The 19,334-nt window shown below is 48.1% G+C and overlaps 2 protein-coding genes across 2 annotated transcripts; both read left to right on the plus strand.

The window, feature by feature from the left end:
* The first annotated feature begins 7,742 nt into the window (after nt 1-7,742).
* LOC107324403 (keratin-associated protein 10-4-like) lies at nt 7,743-10,314 on the plus strand. The gene is given in 4 exon segments (XM_032449205.1): nt 7,743-8,432; nt 8,517-8,610; nt 8,680-9,567; nt 9,569-10,314. Coding segments are annotated over 4 exon segments (1,977 nt in total). The 5' UTR covers nt 7,743-7,779; the 3' UTR covers nt 9,911-10,314.
* A 3,674-nt stretch (nt 10,315-13,988) lies between these two features.
* LOC107324407 (proline-rich protein 9) lies at nt 13,989-15,776 on the plus strand. The gene is made up of 2 exons (XM_015884385.2): nt 13,989-14,023; nt 14,987-15,776. The coding sequence occupies exon 2, from the start codon at nt 14,998-15,000 to the stop codon at nt 15,622-15,624; it is 627 nt and encodes a 208-aa protein (XP_015739871.1). The 5' UTR covers nt 13,989-14,023; nt 14,987-14,997; the 3' UTR covers nt 15,625-15,776.
* Nucleotides 15,777-19,334: the final 3,558 nt, after the last annotated feature.

The following is a 19,334-nucleotide window of genomic DNA, read 5'->3' on the forward strand; positions in this document are numbered from 1 at the left end:
TCTCCAGGGATGGGGCATCAACTGCAATGCTACATAACCACTTCCATTGCCTCGCCATCCTCACTGTAAAAGGTTTTTCCTTTCCTGAGCTTGTGTTAAGAGCTCAGAGACCCCCCCCCCCCAATCTCCCTCCCACCATGGCTGCTCACTGCCCTTTCCTTGCCAAGCAGCTGGGATGGGGCTGCACACTCCCTTTGGCCTCACTCTACTTGGGGCTGAAGGTTCGGTGGGGATTTGAGTCACCTCCTGTGGCTGTGGTGGTAGTGAATCACCTGCACTCATTTCAGCTTCACCTGGTGGTGGTGGGGACAATTTCAGTGCCTTTCCCCGTTAGCTTCTTTGCTGCTCAGTGTTTCAGAGGGAGAATTTGACTCTTTTTTGCTAACTGCTTTAAAATTAAGCTGCAATGTGCAGTGATGGATTTTGAGGGCATGAACCTCCTTTCTGCTGCCCGGAATAGAAGTGAGCACAGAAACACCCAGGGCAGGAACAGAGGAAGCAATGGGGAAGGGTTGGGAGGTGGCTGTGGGATGGGATGGGGCAATGGGGATGTGTTGGGAAATGTGACCTGATGGAACCCCATGAGAGGTGGAAGCAGAGCTGGGGTGGTGGCAGCATAGGGTGAGGAGCTGCCCATACTACCTGCAGCAATGCAGCCCCAGATCACTCCTCTCCTTTACCTCCAGCTGGGGAAATCACTGGCATTCCTTTTCAAGTTGAACTGATTTTCATTCAGCCTGGCTTTCCCAAGAAGCACAGTTTTAATGCTCCCGGCTGTTATATCCTAACCTATTATATGTAGCCAAATTTGGCTCAGTGATATGGTTAAAACAAAGGCTAAATTTCTATGAATCTTATGGCAGAATTGTAGAAGCATGGATAATGCTGCTGCAGTAGAAAGAAATGACCTGCTATGCCTCTTTTGGGGCTGTTGGATGTTGAAGAGGAGGAGGAAACCAGGCTCTACCAGTTCTGCCTGTGGGCTGCTGTGCACAGAGCAGAGTATTTGCATGGGGATGGTGCTGGGTCTGGATGTTCCAGGAGCTTCTCTCCCTAAATGGAGAGCTGTGTTGTGCTGGAGATTTAGCGAGCCATATCCCATGGGCCAAAGCTGTTTGACATTAAATCTGCCACAATGCTGAACTGGATCCTGAAAACAAGAGGAAAAAATATGGGATTTTTACTCAGAGCCAACCTGAAAATGGCTGAAGGCTTTTTGTTAAGTAATTCACTTTGTGAAGCTTGTGTACATTGTGAAGAGTGTCCTGGGTGCATTGATGTGACCACTGTGCAAACTGGGAGGACTTGTCCCAGTCTGGTTCCTACTTATTGCCACCATTGGGTTGAGGTTTATGTGGGGAATTAAGGATATCTGCTCAACAGAAGGAGACATTTTGTCTTTCCCTTCCTTTCTGTAGGCAAGGGGCAGATGACGAGCTGATATGTTAGGAATGCCACAATCACACCTCATGCTTCTCCTCCAGCTGTACCAATTACACTCCACCCTGATGATGATGAGCTGTCACAAGGCAGGAATAATGACAGATGAGAGGAGAGCATGGCAGGGGAACATGAGAACTGCCAAAGGAATGGGGAGCTGGGGGAAGGTCGTGGTGCCACTTGAGTGAAGAAATGGTTGGACTGGATGATCTTGGTGGTCTTTTCCAGCCTTTATGATTCCATGAAACATCCACTGAAGCTAAAAAAGCCAAAAAACATAAGGTTTGTTTGAGGTTAAATTGTCATATAAAGCACAACAAACCATTAATAGCTATGGGATATGGAGTCCTTTGAAAAGCCAGAGGAGCCTTTACCTGGGTCTTGTTGAGCACCCCATGGAGCTTTGGGAAGGGAAATGCAGCTTCCTGGAGGAAACAGCTCAGGCTCGGGCCCTGCTTTGTTGTCTTTATGTGCTCAGAAGCAGCCAGGATGATGCCAACAAACCCTCAGCACCCTGAATGTGTGTCTGAGCACCAGACATGTTGGAATGGAGCGCTGTGCTGGCATTGCTAGATATGGGTTTGGGAGGAGAAGCACAGCTGGGATGATGTAAGTGTGTTAGGAAGTTATTATTTAATTGAGACAATGTGGGAGAGCACAACAGTTTGTGAAGGACAGCTTAGTAATAGGGTGTCAAAAGAGGGTCTTGTAGCAATGAGCTGAGCCTGACTTTGCAAGAGCATGTTTGGGATTACAATAAACAGTAATCCTCTGCCTCATCATCGCTGTTATTTTTATGTTACTATAGGCTATCTCCACTAATGTTCGATTTATATTGTCTCCAAATCTAATGGTGCAGATCTAATCTAACTCGTAAAAGAGTCACGTTGCAACACAATGGGCAGTATATATACTTCCAGGCACGAGAATCTGGTGGTGTGGCAGAATAAAATCTGTTGATTTATTTACCAAGAGGGGAAAAGAACAAAAGCAAATAGATGACAGATTCAGATTCATGAGAATTTATTCCCTACATCCACTAAGCTTCAATTCTTGCTCCTCTATAAGGGCTTGCTTCAACTCTTTGCAATGCACGCCATGCGCTAACATATAGGGATGCTTTGTTTGATGCACATGCAGAGGCAGAACAGTCCTTGCTAAGAGAAAACATTAAAGACCCAGCCATAATCCAATAAAAATAGCTTTCATTGGCAGCTGTGTGGATGCCTGCCATTTCCAGGCAGCTGTTCCATGCCTTTTCCAAGCAGCAGCGCCCATGCTGCAGGAGCCATTGGTTTATCTTTCTCTCCATGCTATTTCTATGACTCCTATACCCACCCGTGGCACGAGGCTGCGGTGGATATTTAGAAGGAGAGCCCCACTTGTGGGGCAACGCGGTTATGAGCAGAAAACTTTTCATTATACAGCATTTACTACAGACTTCACTGGACATCATACAGCAGAACTTCAATTTCTCAGCACTATTCCTCTCCTGCTGTTCACTGCGAGTTTTCTGCTCAGCCTTTGCTCTTTCCTCACCCTGGATGCCTTCTGTCATTTTATATCTCCTTAAAAGACCTTTCTGATGCCGTTAACGTCGCGCCTCTGAGCTCCTTTCCTCAATATTCTCATAACAATTTCAATCTAAGAGACCATTAGATATAAAAAAAAAGGACAGAAAACCCAAAGGCAGAATCCTAACTGAATTTAAGGCAGATTATGAAAGCAGTTATTTATATGTGGGAAGCAGAAAGGCTGAAGATGATGAAACGGAGCTCGGCGAACGCAATTAATACATGCATTGCACTTTTGCCATGATTACTGCAGCCCATATGAGGCAATAAAGAATAAGGAGCGTAATTAACTGATGATTGAAAAATGTTTTTTATTTAGCGCGAGGCAGTTTTCTCGCCTGCTGATATGAATGAGAAAGCAGGAACTCACCGGGGGAGCTGCTGCAAAAGAGCCTTTTCCTCACTTGGTGCCACGTAGCCAGCTCTTACAGCGGGCCAGGCAGCGCTCCACGATGGCAGCAGTGCTGGTGTTGAGGCGGAATGGTGCCCGTGGGTTGGAAGCACTGCTAGAGCCCTGGGTGGTTGCAGAGATGCAGGGCTCAGTGCACACTGAAGTTTGAGTTGTGCAGGGATCCGTGCATGGAAGTGGGCATTGCTCTGGATGGGGAGTGATGGCAGCTTGGGTGCAGCTGGGATCCTCTATGCAGATGGTGGGGAGGGTCTCCGGCATGTCTTCGAGCACTTCAATGGTACAGAGTGGTTCTGGGTGCTGCAGGGGAGGTGTTTCCACGCAGGTTTCAGCTGTCTGAAGGATGCAAAGCTCCACTGGTGCAATTCCATGCTGGCTTGGACAGGTCTCCACACACATCCCAGCTGCCTCGGAGGTGCAGAGCTTCATGGACAAAGCTGGGTGCGGTATAAGGGTGGTTTCCACGTAGATCTCATCTGTCTCAGGAGTAATGGGTGACCCGGCATGCTGGTGGGGGAAAGCTTCCATGCATGTCCCCACTATCTCAGGGGCAGAGGGTGCTGCTGGAGAGGTGGAGGACTGCAACGAAGTGCTGGTCTCTGCTTGGCACTGCTGCAGGTCACAGGGGTCCGCTGCTGGGCTCACACAGGCAGTAACACATTGGGATGTGCAGGGGTTGCAGACATCCCCAGGTTCAGGGGCAGCGGGAGGTGGGCATGCAGGGCTACAGACATCAGGGCAGGAAGGCACAGACTGGCACAGGTCCACCCCAGGAGTCTGCTCAGGACAGGGACATGCATCCTGCATGGTGCAGGTGTCAGAGTGAGCTGTGACACTGCATGATGTGCAGAGGTCAGTGGGCACAGCTGTCTCCATACTGGCAGGAGGTGGCAGGCAGGGCAGCTCGCATGGCTCCGGCATCTTCCTTCCTGGAGGGAATAAGAACAGCTCAATGTCCACCAACCCAATGCTTTCAACTGGTTGCTTTCCTGGCTGCTAGGCTCCCTAGGAAAATTTGTGCTGATCATGTTGCAATTCAGGTATGAGGGAAATCTCAGTAGAGGGGAAATTGGATGTTTGCTGTTTTGAAGTCTACAGGCATTCCTTACCAAAAGAAGATTGGTTATTTCTGCATGGACACCCAAATCCAAGTTCTCTATTTAAAGTCAGTGTTCAGCCAAATAATTTTACACCAGCAGACCTTCCTTGTACAGATACTGATGGATTGAATTAACACTCCTAGCAGAGCTTTGTGCTTCTCTCTATCCCTCTCTTTTCCAGGTGTTTTCTCCTCACCCTGTAACACCCAGGCAGAACACCCACCTCAAGCCATCCCACCATTCTCATTGCTGAAGATAGCAACAGGCTCAACAGGTTGGAGCCAGGAGTCTCTACTTGGGTTTCCCATGGAGCTCAGTGCTCTTACCTGAGACCTCAACTGCTGCTGTGTGTGATGCTGTGCTCTCTTTGCTCTTCCACGACAGCTGTGTGTCTTCTGCCTCTAAATCCAGTGCTGGGAAGCCAGGAAGCATTCCACAAGGCATCCATGGGAATTATAGCAAAGTGCAAAGGGAGGAGATGATTACTCTTGTCACCAGCAAGATGTAAGAGCTAACAATTCTCCCTCACACAGCTGGTAGCAGTCATTTATCTCAGGGGAAGCCTTACACCCTAGATCTGTAAAGCCTGAGGGTACTCACCCAGTTCAATATCAGCACATGGAGACAGAAAGGAGACCCAACAGCCTCAGCAAGGGATCTGCTGTGTGCACACAGGAGCTTGGCCTCCGGAGACGGGTGCCCCAGGCACACAGACAAGCAGCCCTTCCTAGCACAGCCCTGCTCCGCCTCTACCCTCTGATGGATTATTTGACTAATTATTTTTAATGGAAACTGGCTATTTCCGTGGCTGCAGCATAACCTCAAGTAAGCTAAGATGGCTTGTGAATTCACATGGCCTTCCAACAGGGCTGACGTCAGGGAAGAATTTGGGAAATGAATGGATTCTTGGCTTGCTGGCAAATAGCTGGCCAGTCACAGCTTGGTTTTTCCTCCAGCCCAACACATCATCGCCGGCCATTAAGTGCTGGATGGGATGTGGGATGTGGGGGATTCTTTGCTTTTTAGCCACACCTGACCTGCTTCTGTCCCTGCCCGTGTCCTGTTTGGATGCAGTGCTGCCAGCTTTAAGGTCCTGACATGCTCATGGAAACTCTTGTATCATCACCTGTCTCGTGATATTTTGCATCTTCTCCTGGAGATCCAACTTGAATTACAAAGCACTGCTCTACCACATGGACATTGCCTTTACCCTTGTGTAGGTGCACCCCTGAAAAGCAAAGGGTTGGCTGGATCATTGACCACCACCATCCCCATTCAGCCCATTGGTTTACCAAAATCAGTTCAATTATGCCATTTCAAACCACTGTGGTTGGCAACCCAAATGGTCACGCATCCTGATTTGATTTCATTTTCAGTAACCAAAAGCCACTACATGGGGCATCACCATGCTCAGCAGTGTGAGCACATGCTTAAAGGGAGGGCAGAGTGCAGACACAAGAGCACTCCTTTGTCTCCAGATGATATATGACCTGCAAGTAATACTGGTTCCATGTCTGTGTCACAAGTGACTTAAGGCCAATTCGGAGCCAGCAAAGAAAGAATTCTCAGTCTTTGATCTCTTGGAGGCACTTCATTCGTTGTCTTTCCATTCTCATTTATGTCCAGGGAATTTCCAAGGAGAACATATTCCCTTCATTGCAACTGTGGCAGGCAAAACAACCACTCTGTGTTGCTGCAGTGCCACACAGTGTGCTATCCCTTATGATGGGCGTATCTTAGTCTTGGTTTGGCCATTGTAGCGTAGATATGAACACAGCAAACCCCAAATAGGCACTACTGCCGTCAGGGCATCACCAGGGAGGTGGGTCATCACCCTACAGCGTCACTGCGGAAGGATGGGCTGCAGCAGGAGGTGTCCTACAAGGAACCTAAGTGACATTAAAAGCCTTTGCACAATGTGAAGTCTTCCCTTTCACCTTACTGCCATATGCAACATATTCAAGTCTGGCTGGAAAGCTGCCTTTGGTTGAGGAGCACTGAAGGTGGCCCATGGGAGACTCCAGTTCTTGGTAGGATATAGTATGGAAGGAAGAGCATGGATGCTTGCACAGGATAGTGCTAGCCCTGGACTGTATAGGTGTCATGATGGAAGGTGCGAGAACACATACCAAAGTAATATTTATCCAAATATGAGTTTAATCCCAAAGGGGATTGTTTCCAGGCTGTATCACCAATGGTTTGTTTTCTACCTCCAGTACATAATACGTGGATCAGGAATTCAGCCTTGCAGGCAGCTGTCATAGTGTCGTATGTACAACCTCAGTGGCCGGGTTTCATTAAAAATTATAATGTAAGCAAGTAATTTTAGGATTGGAGGTGGAGCAGGTCTGGATTATTAAAAAATTGTATTTCCATACCCCTGAGGTGTCTCACTTCCGGAGACACGGACACTGAAATCGTATAAAAGGGTTCATATTGTAGTGTTTCCCAAGCCATTTTGGTTTCATTAGCTTGTTCCTGGTGGTGAATTGGGTAAGTCTCTCTTGGCTTGTTGGGATGTAGTGTAAAGGTTGGGGATATTGGATTGTTGAATGGTATCTGCAGAAGCAAGTTAGAAGAGACTTACAAGTGCTTCTGCTTAGTGAGATTTGTATACGGCACTTATCAAGCAGCTAAGCTAAGGGTAAATATCCATTCCACCATCTTCCAGCTTCTATTCACTGTGTATTTTGCAATCGTGGTGTTTTCTCCATTGGGGTGCATCTTGGGGCAGCTGAGAGTGGACCAGCCTTCCCCTTTCCTAGTCACAACGCTGCCCTCTTTTAACCAGGAAATTATTGGGTTTGTGACGGATCAAAAGGCAAAGCAAGGACTTCAAAGGCACAAAAGTGGGAGGGAAGATAAGAAGTGGAGCCTTGTAGGCTGTGGGGTAAGCCATGCCTGGAAGGGAGTCTGGATGAGAGGAGCTGAGGACTTCTGTGGGCAGGTGGAGGCTGTCGTGCCTTCTGCCCATGCAATAGAATCTGGCAAAGTTTGCTTAAGACCATTTTTCACTCCTGTTTTGAGAAGCATTTTGGGATGCATGTGCAGTGAGCAGCTGCAGCCTGAGATGCTTCCACATGGATTTGGTGCCCTGCTGTGATTTCAGTGCGCTTTCCCAACAAGTTGCTCAGTATTCCACAGGAAAAAGTATAGGGTGCCTCATAGCATAAAATAGCCTTGTGAAAGATGAGTGCCTCTGTTTTCCACACAGGGTATTTCTCTCCTTCTTTCAGACTTCCCTCCTCCCTCTGCCATGCTTTGCCAGAGCGACTGCCAGCGCAGACAGCCCTGCCTCCCACCTCACGTTGTCCTGGTGAGGAATTTGCCCGTCAGTAGGAGTGTGGATCCCTGCAGCTCCATCTGCAACATCTCACACCTGAACACATGTGCAGAGCCCTGCTACTATGCCAAGGTTCCTCAGGGCACCACCACCTACCTGAAGCTTGGTAGTTGTGATGTGAGGCAGATTGCCTTGGATCCCTGCTGCCTTGGGATCACCACACTCACAGATCCCTGCTGTCAGGATGTGACCAGGTGCAGCAGCACCAGGTATGTGGATCCCTGCTGCTACAAGGTGACCGAGTGCAGCGGCACCAGGTATGTGGATTCCTGCTGTCAGGATGCTACCCAATGCACCACTGGATGTGTGGATCCCTGCTGCCAAGATGCCACCCAGTGCACCACTAGATGCGTGGATCCCTGCTGCCAGGATGCAACCCAGTGCACCACCACGTGTGTGGATCCCTGCCGCCAGGATGCAACCCAGTGCACTACAAGATGCGTGGATCCCTGCCGCCAGGATGTCTGTACCACCAGATGTGCAGATCCCTGCCGTCAAGATGTCACCAAGTGCACCACCAGATGTGTAGACCCCTGCCGCCAGGATGTCACCAAGTGCACCACGAGGTGTGTGGATCCCTGCCGCCAGGATGTCTGCACCACCAGATGTGCAGATCCCTGCCGCCAGGATGTCACCAAGTGCATCACAAGGTGTGTGGATCCCTGCTGTCAAGACGTCACCAAGTGCACCACCAGATGTGTAGATCCCTGCCGCCAGGATGTCACCAAGTGCATCACAAGATGCGTGGAACCCTGCCGCCAGGATGTCTGCACCACCAGATGTTCAGATCCCTGCCGTCAAGATATCACCAAGTGCACCACTAGATGTGTAGATCCCTGCTGTCAAGATGTCACCAAGTGCACTACCAGATGTGTAGATCCCTGCCGCCAGGATGTCACCAAGTGCACTACAAGATGCGTGGATCCCTGCCGCCAGGATGTCTGTACCACCAGATGTGCAGATCCCTGCCGCCAGGATGTCGCCAAGTGCACCACCAGATGTGTAGATCCCTGTTGCAAGGAAGTGACCAAGTGTACTACTACCAGGTGCGTTGATCCCTGCTGCAAGGAGGTGGCCAGGTGCACCACCAGATGTGCAGATCCCTGCTGTGGGGAAGTGACCAAGTGCACCACCAAGTGTGTGGATCCCTGCTGTAGACCTGTGACCAGATGCGCTACCACGTGTGTGGACCCATGCTACGGCAGAGTTACCAAGTGCACCACCAAGTGTGTGGACCCCTGCTATGGAGCAGCGACCCGATGCAGCACTAAGTGTGTGGAACCGTGTTGTGAGGAAGTGAACAAGTGCACCAGCAGGTGTGTGGATCCCTGCTGTCGTGAGGTGACCAAGTGCACCACTAAGTGTGTGGATCCGTGCTGCGGAAGAGTGACCAAGTGTGCAAGGTGCCAGAATCCCTGCTATGGAGAAGTGAGCAAGTGCACCACCAAGTGCGTAGATCCCTGCAGGGGAAGAGTGAACAAGTATGTAGATCCGTGTTGTAGGGAGGTGACCAGCTGCAAAACCAGGTGTGTGGATCCCTGTTGCAAGGAGGTGACCAAGTGCACCACTACGTGTGTGGATCCCTGCTGCAAGGAGGTGACCAAGTGCACCACCACATGTGTGGATCCCTGCTGTAGAGAGGTGAGCAAATGCACATCCACGTGCGTGGATCCCTGCTGCAAGGAGGTGACCAAGTGCAGCCATCCACATGTGTGCGATTCCCTGCTGTAGAGAGGTGAGCAAATGCACAACCACGTGCGTGGATCCCTGCTGCAAGGAGGTGACCAAGTGCACCACCACGTGTGTGGACCCATGCTGCCAGAATACGACCCAGTGCACCACCAGGTGTGCAGATCCCTGCTGCCAGGATGCCACCCAGTGCACCACCACCTGCGGGGATCCCTGCTGTCAGGATGTGACCCAATGCACCTCCACCTGTGTGGATCCCTGTGCCCCCTGCTTTGTGAGGCCCACCCCGCTGTGTGCCAGCTTCTGTGGCCAGCACTACTCCATCAGCTGTGCTGATATCTGCTGCCGCAAGTGAATGGCTCCTTGAGGGGTGGTCCTACAGTGGGAGCTGCCATGGGATCCCTCTGCTGCGTCGCTGCTCTGTGCAGCCCCAACTGCTATGGAATGAAAATGGTTTGCAGACCTCCTGAGCTCTCCGATGTCTTCCTCACCTCCTGGCTCTCCTCGTGCCCTGTCTGTCCGAGGAAGGGCAGATCCTCACATGGTTTTCCTTGCATTCTGCATCATATATAATAGATTTACCTAAAGCGTAATGCCTTTCCTTGTAACATGTAACCGATTGATTTTGTGCCCCCAGGATTATTTGCCTGGGTGAGAGATTCTGTCATTCTTTTCTGCAATGATGTGGTTGGAGGAATTTATCTTTCCCCGCCATCATCTCCTTTTCTTATATGAAGCAATAAAAACACTTGATCTTGGCACCAGCTGTCTGCAAGCTCTCCTTCTCTTTTGCACTCCCCCACTCTCACACCTTCTCTTAATTTCTACCTAAAAGAGTGATCTGCCTTGGCCTATTGCAGCTCACTTGGTGGATGGTTGCTAGGCACAATGGCAGGGATTTGCTTACCACTGATCTCTGCAGAAATGCTGTCAGTGTGAGCAAGGTGCCCTGGGCAATTGCTATAGCCCTCCATGAATGTTGATTGACAGGGATCCAAGGGGTTCCTCTTTAGCACCAAATCTGTTTGCGAAGTCTGAGAAAAAGCAACATGCCCAAGAACTTAAAGCCCCATCACTGCTTGTATTAAGGACACTGCTCTGCAGTTCTCTGGGTGTAGATGCTGCTGGGGGCTCAGCAGGAGCTGCAGAAGGGAGGGAGGTAGCCACCCATCCACTGAGCAGCAGCGTGGGTGCACCTCTGTCTGCAGGCACCCACTGCCTTGCTCTTAAAGGTGCCCCAGGACATGAGGCTGATGACTAACCTGCAATTAACATGTCTGGGAGAGAAGCTGGACCAGTAGTGGGATAAGCAAAGACCTACCCAGGGACATGGCATTGCACGCTATGGGAGGTCTTGCATCGTGCAAAACACACTGCCCTCGTGCAAATCACGATGTTCTCTCACCTCTCCTGGTCCCATTCTCCCCATTGCTGCTGATGGGCTGCACTCAGGATCCTCAGCTAATGCTTAGGTGCTGCCTGATTCCCAGTGTTATGCCTCAGAGGCACCAAGCCAATCAAGGCTGGTTAATTACCCCCCTTTGGAGATCTGGCCCAGCTCCAAGGCTCCTCCAAAACTCACTGTGCAAGCACGGATTACCTTTGTTCCTGCTCCCAAATTCAATGGAATGCTGGATAGTTGGAAGCCTGTGTCTTTGAGGCTATTATAACAGTTCTTAACAACCTTCAGTGTTTGCTGGGCCAGATAATGTGCTCTGAGCTCTGAAATGTACCCCTCAGGGATTGGGACACAGATATATTCAGTAAAGAAAAGCCAGATTCATGTTCTTGAGTGCTGGAAAACCAAAGCAAGTATTTGCAATAGTCAGAAGGCAAAAGCTAGTTCCTCTTTTTCAGCCTTAATGGCATTCAGCTGCTCACTTATCATTCTTCATGGAGCACTCACCTTCCTGAGTAAACAGGAAAAGAGGTGTATAGTGCTGGATCAGGGTTCCTCTTGGCCCAGAAGTAACGATCTCATTACTTGATCAAACAGTCCCTGGGGCACGGACTAGACAAGCCACTTGTTTTCATGTGATACTAATTGCGTTGCACTCAGCCTGTTGGCATCTCAGCTATGTGAGGATTTCCAAAGCCCAGCGATGGTCATGGGAAACCTCCCCGGTGCTGAGTGCCTTTCTGCTGGTAGGGGAATGATGGGAGGGGAAAGTCAGGTGTAATAAAGTCTCAGACTGAAAGGTGTAATTACAGGAGAGCAGGCAGGGAAGTCCTTGCCATGCTGAGACAAGGAGAGAATCCTTATTTTCTGTGGAAATGCTTTGTGCACTAAAATGTGGGTGGTGTGCTGGATGGGATGCTGTACAGACACAAAGCTTCTTCCAGTTGTGTGTGAAATCCCTGGTGCCAACAGTGCTGGATGCAACAGAGGAAGAATGTAGGCTCTTGGGTAAAGCAGAGGATGCAAAGGGATCCTCAGGTGTCCTATCTCTAAAGTCTTCAGGAGGCTCTGAAATAGTGCTTTCCCACTGAGCAGCTCAAAGCAGTGCAGCCAAAATGGCCATCAATGGACGTTGCTTCAGGTTACTGACTCACCGAATTTAATAGGAACAGTCAAATGGCCAAATGGCTCATAAATGTAATAGACATCCACAAATAAGTGCTAATTTAAACTAATAATCCAGCACTCTGGTGTTCCCACATATTACAAATGTGGATCAATTTATATCTCCTAAAATATCTATTTCTCCCAGAACTCTACAATTTCTTGCTAATCAAATATAACAACAGGGTATACAATAACACACTATAAAAAGGGACAGGTAGGACCAGCCCTCACACTTGGTTTCAGAAGGGAGCCTGGAGCCCTGGGTAAGTGTGGAGGATGGAACAAACCAGTCCTAGAGAAACTCCCCAGTGAGATAAGTGATGATGGCAGCGCTTTGAGGGGACCTTGAGGTGCTGGTGGGTGCCTGCTTGTTGAGCATCATAGAGGAGGGTTGGTGCCAGGAGGAGATGGGGAGATGTTCTTCCATCAAAATGCTGAGCACCTGAATTTCAGCTAGTTGCTCTCTGTATGTTTTACAGTCTGCAGGGGTTCTACTTGATGGGTCTTTCTCCTCACTCTGAAGCAGATGTCTAATATGAACAAAGCATATTTTATATGTTCCCATTCCTTTCTTGGCAACCCTGCACATAGCAGAGGGGTTGAAACTAGATGATCATTATGGTCGTTTTCAACCCAGGTCATTCCATGATTCTATGATTCTATGATTTCTATCACATACAAAAGCTGTAGTGCAAGTCAAGAGGGGGAAAAAAAGGCATGTGATGCACCTGTAAAGGAAGAGAGGAGCAGAAAGTATGTACGAACCACGAGGTGCTGCTGGGAGGACGTCAGGAGCAATGCAAATCTGCTCACATGCATTCAGGACAGGAACTCAGTTTCCCCATGTAAACACCTGGAAGGAATCAGTGCTGGTGAATGTCATTCTCCAACGTGATCCTGGTGTCCAGTATAAACAGGATGCATCATGCATAGATGCTGAATGGGTTGTTGGCTTTTGTTTTTCTGCCCATTCAGCATCTTTGTAAGTGATGTAGTTGGCTGCCTACACATAGCCCAGTGATGACATTCCATCTCCCTAGCTGGAATATTTTGGAGCAATGAGGATTTTTTGTGCTGTGTATCTGAGTTGCATACCATGGCTAGATAAGGGCTTCTATATCTTGCATGGTACCCTGGGCCTAAACTGTGTTTAAAATGAAGTGCTTTACACTGCTCTGGCAATGAAAAATACGCCTTAAAATGTGTCCTCCTTTTCTATGATCTCAACAGCTTGAAGGGGTTCCCACTGTAGTTGTGTCCCCATTGGCATTGCCAAGTACAGATGTTGCTAATAGGGCAACAGTGGGTGGGAATGGGTGGAATACATTTAATGGCCAAAAAGAAACTGAAGAAGCATAAATCTCGGTATATTGTGGAAGCACTGCTGGAACACTGTAGAATTAACTCTCTCTTACCACAAGAAGTAGGACTAAATGTTTCTCACAGTAAATCAGATCAATTGCCCATCTACCCTAATAATACCAGTCTGTTCTTACTGTATTGAAAAAACCAAAGGGATAATTCAGATATTTATGGAAAACAAATAAATGAGATGAATATAACTGGGCATAATAAATCCATTTGGAAAAGCACTTACATGATTTTTTTCCAATTACTGTCTCATTCCCATTGGGATCCACGTGATGTGCATAAGGTGGAAGCAGGATTTGCTCAGGATCACGTTTTGCCTGGAAGAAGGTTTCCATCAAAAATTAGGCTGTAGACAAATATGTAAAGCATGTGCAGGTGGAGCCTATGCAGGTTGTTAGTGGTCAGATCTCCATACCCCTGGGCTCCTTCGTTTCCGGAGGTGACGCCACTCACGCCATATAAAAAGGTTTGCATTTTGATGCCCACATCAGTTCATTTGTCTACTCCCTCACTCACTTGGGTTGGTGAGCGGTAAGTCTTTCTTGGATTTATCAGGGAATAATTTGATGATTGTTCTTCTTGGTTGTTCTGGTCAAAAGGGTATATTAATTATCACAGGAAAGCTTTGCTTCAGGTGCTCCCATTCCAGGATCCACCTTGGAATGGGAAGAGGATGTTTGACTCTTAGAGATTGCTCTTCCTTAAGTAGCTTGCAAATGTCCTGTCACATCTTCAGCAACCGTCTGTCTCTTATGCTCCTTCATGTTCTGTCTTCATCAACCTTTATTTTAAACCTCATTAAGTCGGGAAATTACATAAATTACTGGATGCTGCAGAGTAAGACTTGGGACTTCAAAGGAGATGGGTGGGAAGAAGCATTATCATGAAGAAGGAAGCTGCAGGACACCTGAGGGCTGAGCTGCAGGAGTAAACTGGGAGAAGGCAACGCATGGAATTGAATGAGAAACAGGAGCTGCAACCTCTGGGCTAACTCTTTCCTCATGAAGTAGCCCATTAAAACTGATGCAACTCCAATGCTGCACTATGATACGCAGCACAGAGTGTCTGAACTGGTGGTCTTTGGCTTTCTCCTCTGGGATTAGCAGCTCGATGTCTACACAGATGAGACTGTGCTCTGTGGTGTGTTTGAGGAGCTAAAGAAGTGACCATCAAAAGATGTGCTATGGAATGTCTGTTGGTTTAATTAAGAAAATAAGGAAATGGGCTATTGTTACGTTATGGTTTACAAAGCTAAACCGTGTGCAGCAGTTCCGAGTTTATGGTTGTGGTTTTCCTGGCAGTGATGCTTTCAGGTTCCCAAGAAAGCGTTAGCTGTATGCATTCAGATCCAGAAATCATTCAAACATGAATGTTTCCCTTATTGACTTCTCAGTCCACCAACTAACTGCTATGCCTGTTTGAAGGGCTTCGGTTGTGAACTGTGGCTTAGGGAGAAAAGAGTCCTGATTTGTTTGTCTTGTTTTTGCCTTCCAGTATCCAGCAGGATGTCTTACTACGAGCAGCGCAAGCAGCCCTGCCTGCCCCCTCCCATCTGCCTGCAGAAATGCGGCCAGTGCGTGGAGTCCTGCAGCAACATCTGCGTGAAGCCGTGCACAACTCAATGCGTGGAGGTCTGCCAGAACCCCTGTGCCTCTGAGTGCACCACGTGCTGCACCACTCAGTGCGTGGAGCCTTGCAGCACCCAATGCGTCACCCAGTGTGTGGAGCCTTGCAGCACCCAGTGTGTCACCCAGTGTGTGGAGCCTTGCAGCACCCAGTGCACCACTCAGTGCGTGGAGCCTTGCAGCACCCAGTGTGTCACCCAGTGCGTAGAGCCTTGCAGCACCCAGTGCACCACTCAGTGCGTAGAGCCTTGCAGCACCCAGTGCACCACTCAGTGTGTGGATGTCTGTGCCCCTACATGCATTGATGCCTGCATCAAGCCCTGTGCTACCCAGTGCCCAACGCAGTGCCCGGTGCCGTGCGTGGAGCAGTGCAGCACCCAGTGCAGCACCAAGTGCGTGGAGCCTTGCTCAGCATCATGCGTGGAGGTGTGCACCAAGAAGTGTGTGGATAAATGTGAGACCGTGTGCCTGGAGCCATGTGGCACCGTCTGCACTCGTCCATGCTAATTGCCTTCATCGCATGGGCCTTGCAGGCAGCCTTTGGTGCATGGCAATATCTGCAGGCTCGTGAGCACCCAGGGAATGAAATATAGACAACAGACCTACCTGCAACGTATCAAAACCTCCCTTGACATGGTTAATGCATGCTCTCTTTGACTTGGAAAATATTCCTCTGCCTTTTTCATCCTGTATCTCTTCTTCCTGTGCTACATCTGCAATCTCAGCACCTTTTCCTTGGTAACTGCAGTTGGCCAGTCTTCTATTATCTTGGGGAGATATTCTGCAATAGTTGTACTGTGAGCAGTTGGTGGAAGATGTATCCCTTTCTGTTCCTTAATCCTCTTCATGTCTTCTAAATGTTTGTCCTCTTGCCTTTCAGTGTCTACATGCAGCAATAAAAACTGTCCATCGATGGCATCAGTGTGTCATCTTGTCTTTCTTTACTCCCTAAATTCCCACATCTTCAGACCAAAGGACACATTTAGTTTTCCTATTAAAAAGCTGGTGCAGTCATGGAGGATTTGTGCCTACAGTGCTGCAAACCAAGCCTGCATCCTAACATTGAACAAAGCCAATACCATAAGCAAAACATTACCTAATGAATACTGCTCTGACAGATGTCATGGTTTCATTCTATGTCAAATTAATGGTATTTTTGGTCTTTGTGCCTCTGGATTCTGGGGCCAAATCTGTTAAAAGGATACTTCAAAAGTAACAAAAGCCCTGACCTAAGGGAGAAGGCATTGAGAAGGCATTAAGATCGCTGATGTAATCTTAATTATTCATTTAAACCAATCCAAAGGAGTTGAAAATGGCCTTTTCAGGCAACTTTTCCCATGATCCTCATTGACTGAAGACAGAAAGTAGGGGATCTGGCTTCAAGGGGTGAACCTTGTCATCCATCAGGAGCAGGTCCTTGCCCTGCAAGGCTGTAGTTTTGCTCCCAAGTTTGCTTCAAATTCTCTATGTGACTTCGGGCAAGTCTCACTGTTGTCATCTATCCATTCTCCATCTGCAATGAGAAGTGACCTCCCCAGTTCATAAAGCAATTGACACTGCGGGTTCATTAACATCTGGCAGGGGACAATAAGGTTTTAATTCCTTTACAAGCACACATTATTTATTTGGAGTCACAATTCTGAAGCCAATAGAGAACCATTGTCTGGACAGAGTTATAACCATTTAGATGTTGAGTTTCAGAGATAATGCTCCCTTTGTCTTACACACCTGCATGTGACTTGCCCACCTCTGTCTACATGATGGCCATGCAATTTCCATGTCTGGGACAGGCTTATTACCCACCTACCATGTCATTATGGCAAGGGTGGAGAGGGGCTGATCTAGAAAAGAAAAGAGTTATATATAGGTGTGTGTAAACACTGTTACCAAATCAGCTTTTAATGAAACCCTGTGTGCAGGTGTAGAGTTTGACAGTAGATTACTTTTTGCCCTTGTTTCTGTCAACAGCAAAAGGTACAATCACTGAACAGGAATAACGACAGACAAGATGTTGTATCTCACGAAGGCAAACTGTTTCTACACCAGAACACACCTTTCCATTCGAAGAGACAAACCAAGGGCAGGTGGACCAGATATCAAACAGCAAGAAAGGGGAAGGCAAGATGGAGGCCACACACCTCCAACTCCTGCTGTTGAACCTTTGGGGATTCATCAATGAACTTTGCCATCCCTAACCCCATAAAGGACTGCAGCGCCGACTTCCAGATGTGGAAAAAATCTGTCAGGCAGTCATGTGCAGCTGCTAATGAGATCTGTTGTCCAGATTAGTCACCTCTGACTGATTCCAGTCCTCTTCATCCAGCTCTATCAGTCACATGAGTCATTTAAGTTTCCTCTTCTCCCCCATCTCTGCGAGCACTGCTCCAGGCACAGGTAATGACATATATGAGCATGCTGGGGGAAGTGGCAAAGAGAACTGCTGGGCTGTGTCCATTGTGCTTCCTGTACCTGATGGACTGTGTGTTGCAAAAGCCCTGACACATCGCTCCCCTATGTACCTGTGGTCAGAGTTGAGCATTGCTAAGATTCTCCCATGCATTTAGAACAAATGAATGGCGTTTGGTCCATGTTAACCTCACGGTCATTAAGACCCCTGATTAATCAGCAATGAATGGGGGGATATTACGTGATGGGATTTTCCATGAGCACCTTCTGCTCTCCTACAGCCAGTGGAAGCCATGTCCATCATTTCTTTGCATATCACACCACTATGTTGAGGACTGGGCTGTAATTCATAGGGCTGAACATGACCCCACAGGGCACAGCACCAAGGAACCCTCAATGAAGTCCTGAACTACCTTTTCCATTAAAGCTAGAGGCAATGTTTGTGTTGAAAGAGTTTCTCTGTTTCTTCCTTGGGAAATATTCAAGAGGACTGACATCTTCCTCAAACATAGACCCATCAGCAGCAAAAGGAATCCTGCCATGACCTCAGCAAGCCAAGCCCAGTGCTTGTAAACAAGTTTTAGTTCCTTCAGTGAGAAACTAAGGTAAATCTCAAGGAAAGATAAGGGGGATGATTTCTATTTCTTTTTTTGATAATATAAAATGATTCAGTTCCCTTTTTGGGAAGGAAATGGAGAACAGAAGCAACATCTGTCCTGGTGATTATAGGCAAAATTACCAGGAGACACTTCAACTTTATGCAAGCATGTTTTAATGACATCGAATCTGAGTTGGCACTGAAATCTTGAGTTCAACCTGTGGGATCTTTGCCCAGGGTCGGGACGGGATGAATTATTAATAAATTAGCCAGTTATTACCAGACTGGGTGTGCCTCAGATTAAAAACAACAAATCCCCCGCACCTGAAAGAGGAGGCATCTCTGCAGCCCTTGACTGAGGTCCAGGAGTACGGAGGTGTCAGTGGAGCAGGTTCTGGTTGTGAAAGATTCTGGTCATCAAGTTAATCTGTTGTCATCAGATCCCAGGGTTGCCACTGGAGCACGTATAAAAGCTTGCTGCTCCTGAGGCTCCTTGCACCCGGTGGCTTCTTCCCTTCTGCCAGCAGCAGCCGACGTGAGGTGAGTCCCTCCGTGCAGATCCTTCAATGATGTGGCTTGTCATAGTGCTCTGCTCTTGGGAAATTGGGTTTCTCTTTATTTCTCTGCTAGCAACTCCAGCCCATTTTCTCCTGCATGTAGGTGAAAACCATATTCTGTTACTTTGAGACTTTCTACGGCTCCAGACGGTTGTTGGCTCACTGACTTTCAATCAGCAGACCCTTGTCATCCCTCAGCATTTTCTTCCAGCTGATAAGAATCCTTTTGGATAACCACCAGGTGTAGAGGATCAGACACCAAAGGATGGCATCTACCAACTTGTTCTGTGTTTGCAGATCACCAGGGCTCCAAGTCTCACTTCTGTGCACAAGCTGATAGCAGCAGGAGCACAGTTCTTTGCATTTGCAGCAGGGGACACAGCTCCTGCTCTAGGTTCTCAGTGCTCTATGCAGAGATGTGACCATAGGCAGAGGAATTGCTATCCAACTCTTCTCTCTTCCAAATAAATCACTTGCAACACTGCAATATCACTGGATTTTCACTCCTCTTGCACCAAAAACTGCTTTAAGGTCCTGAGCCTCCGTGATTTCATCACAGTTTGTCTCATTTCTTAATCTATCAATAAGGAAAAACCCACTCATTGTTTCTCTCCTCCTCTTCCTCCTTCTTCTGGAACCATTCACCTGTTGGGATC

This window comes from Coturnix japonica, chromosome 25 (assembly GCF_001577835.2).
Source record: "Coturnix japonica isolate 7356 chromosome 25, Coturnix japonica 2.1, whole genome shotgun sequence".
Taxonomy (NCBI): domain Eukaryota; kingdom Metazoa; phylum Chordata; class Aves; order Galliformes; family Phasianidae; genus Coturnix; species Coturnix japonica.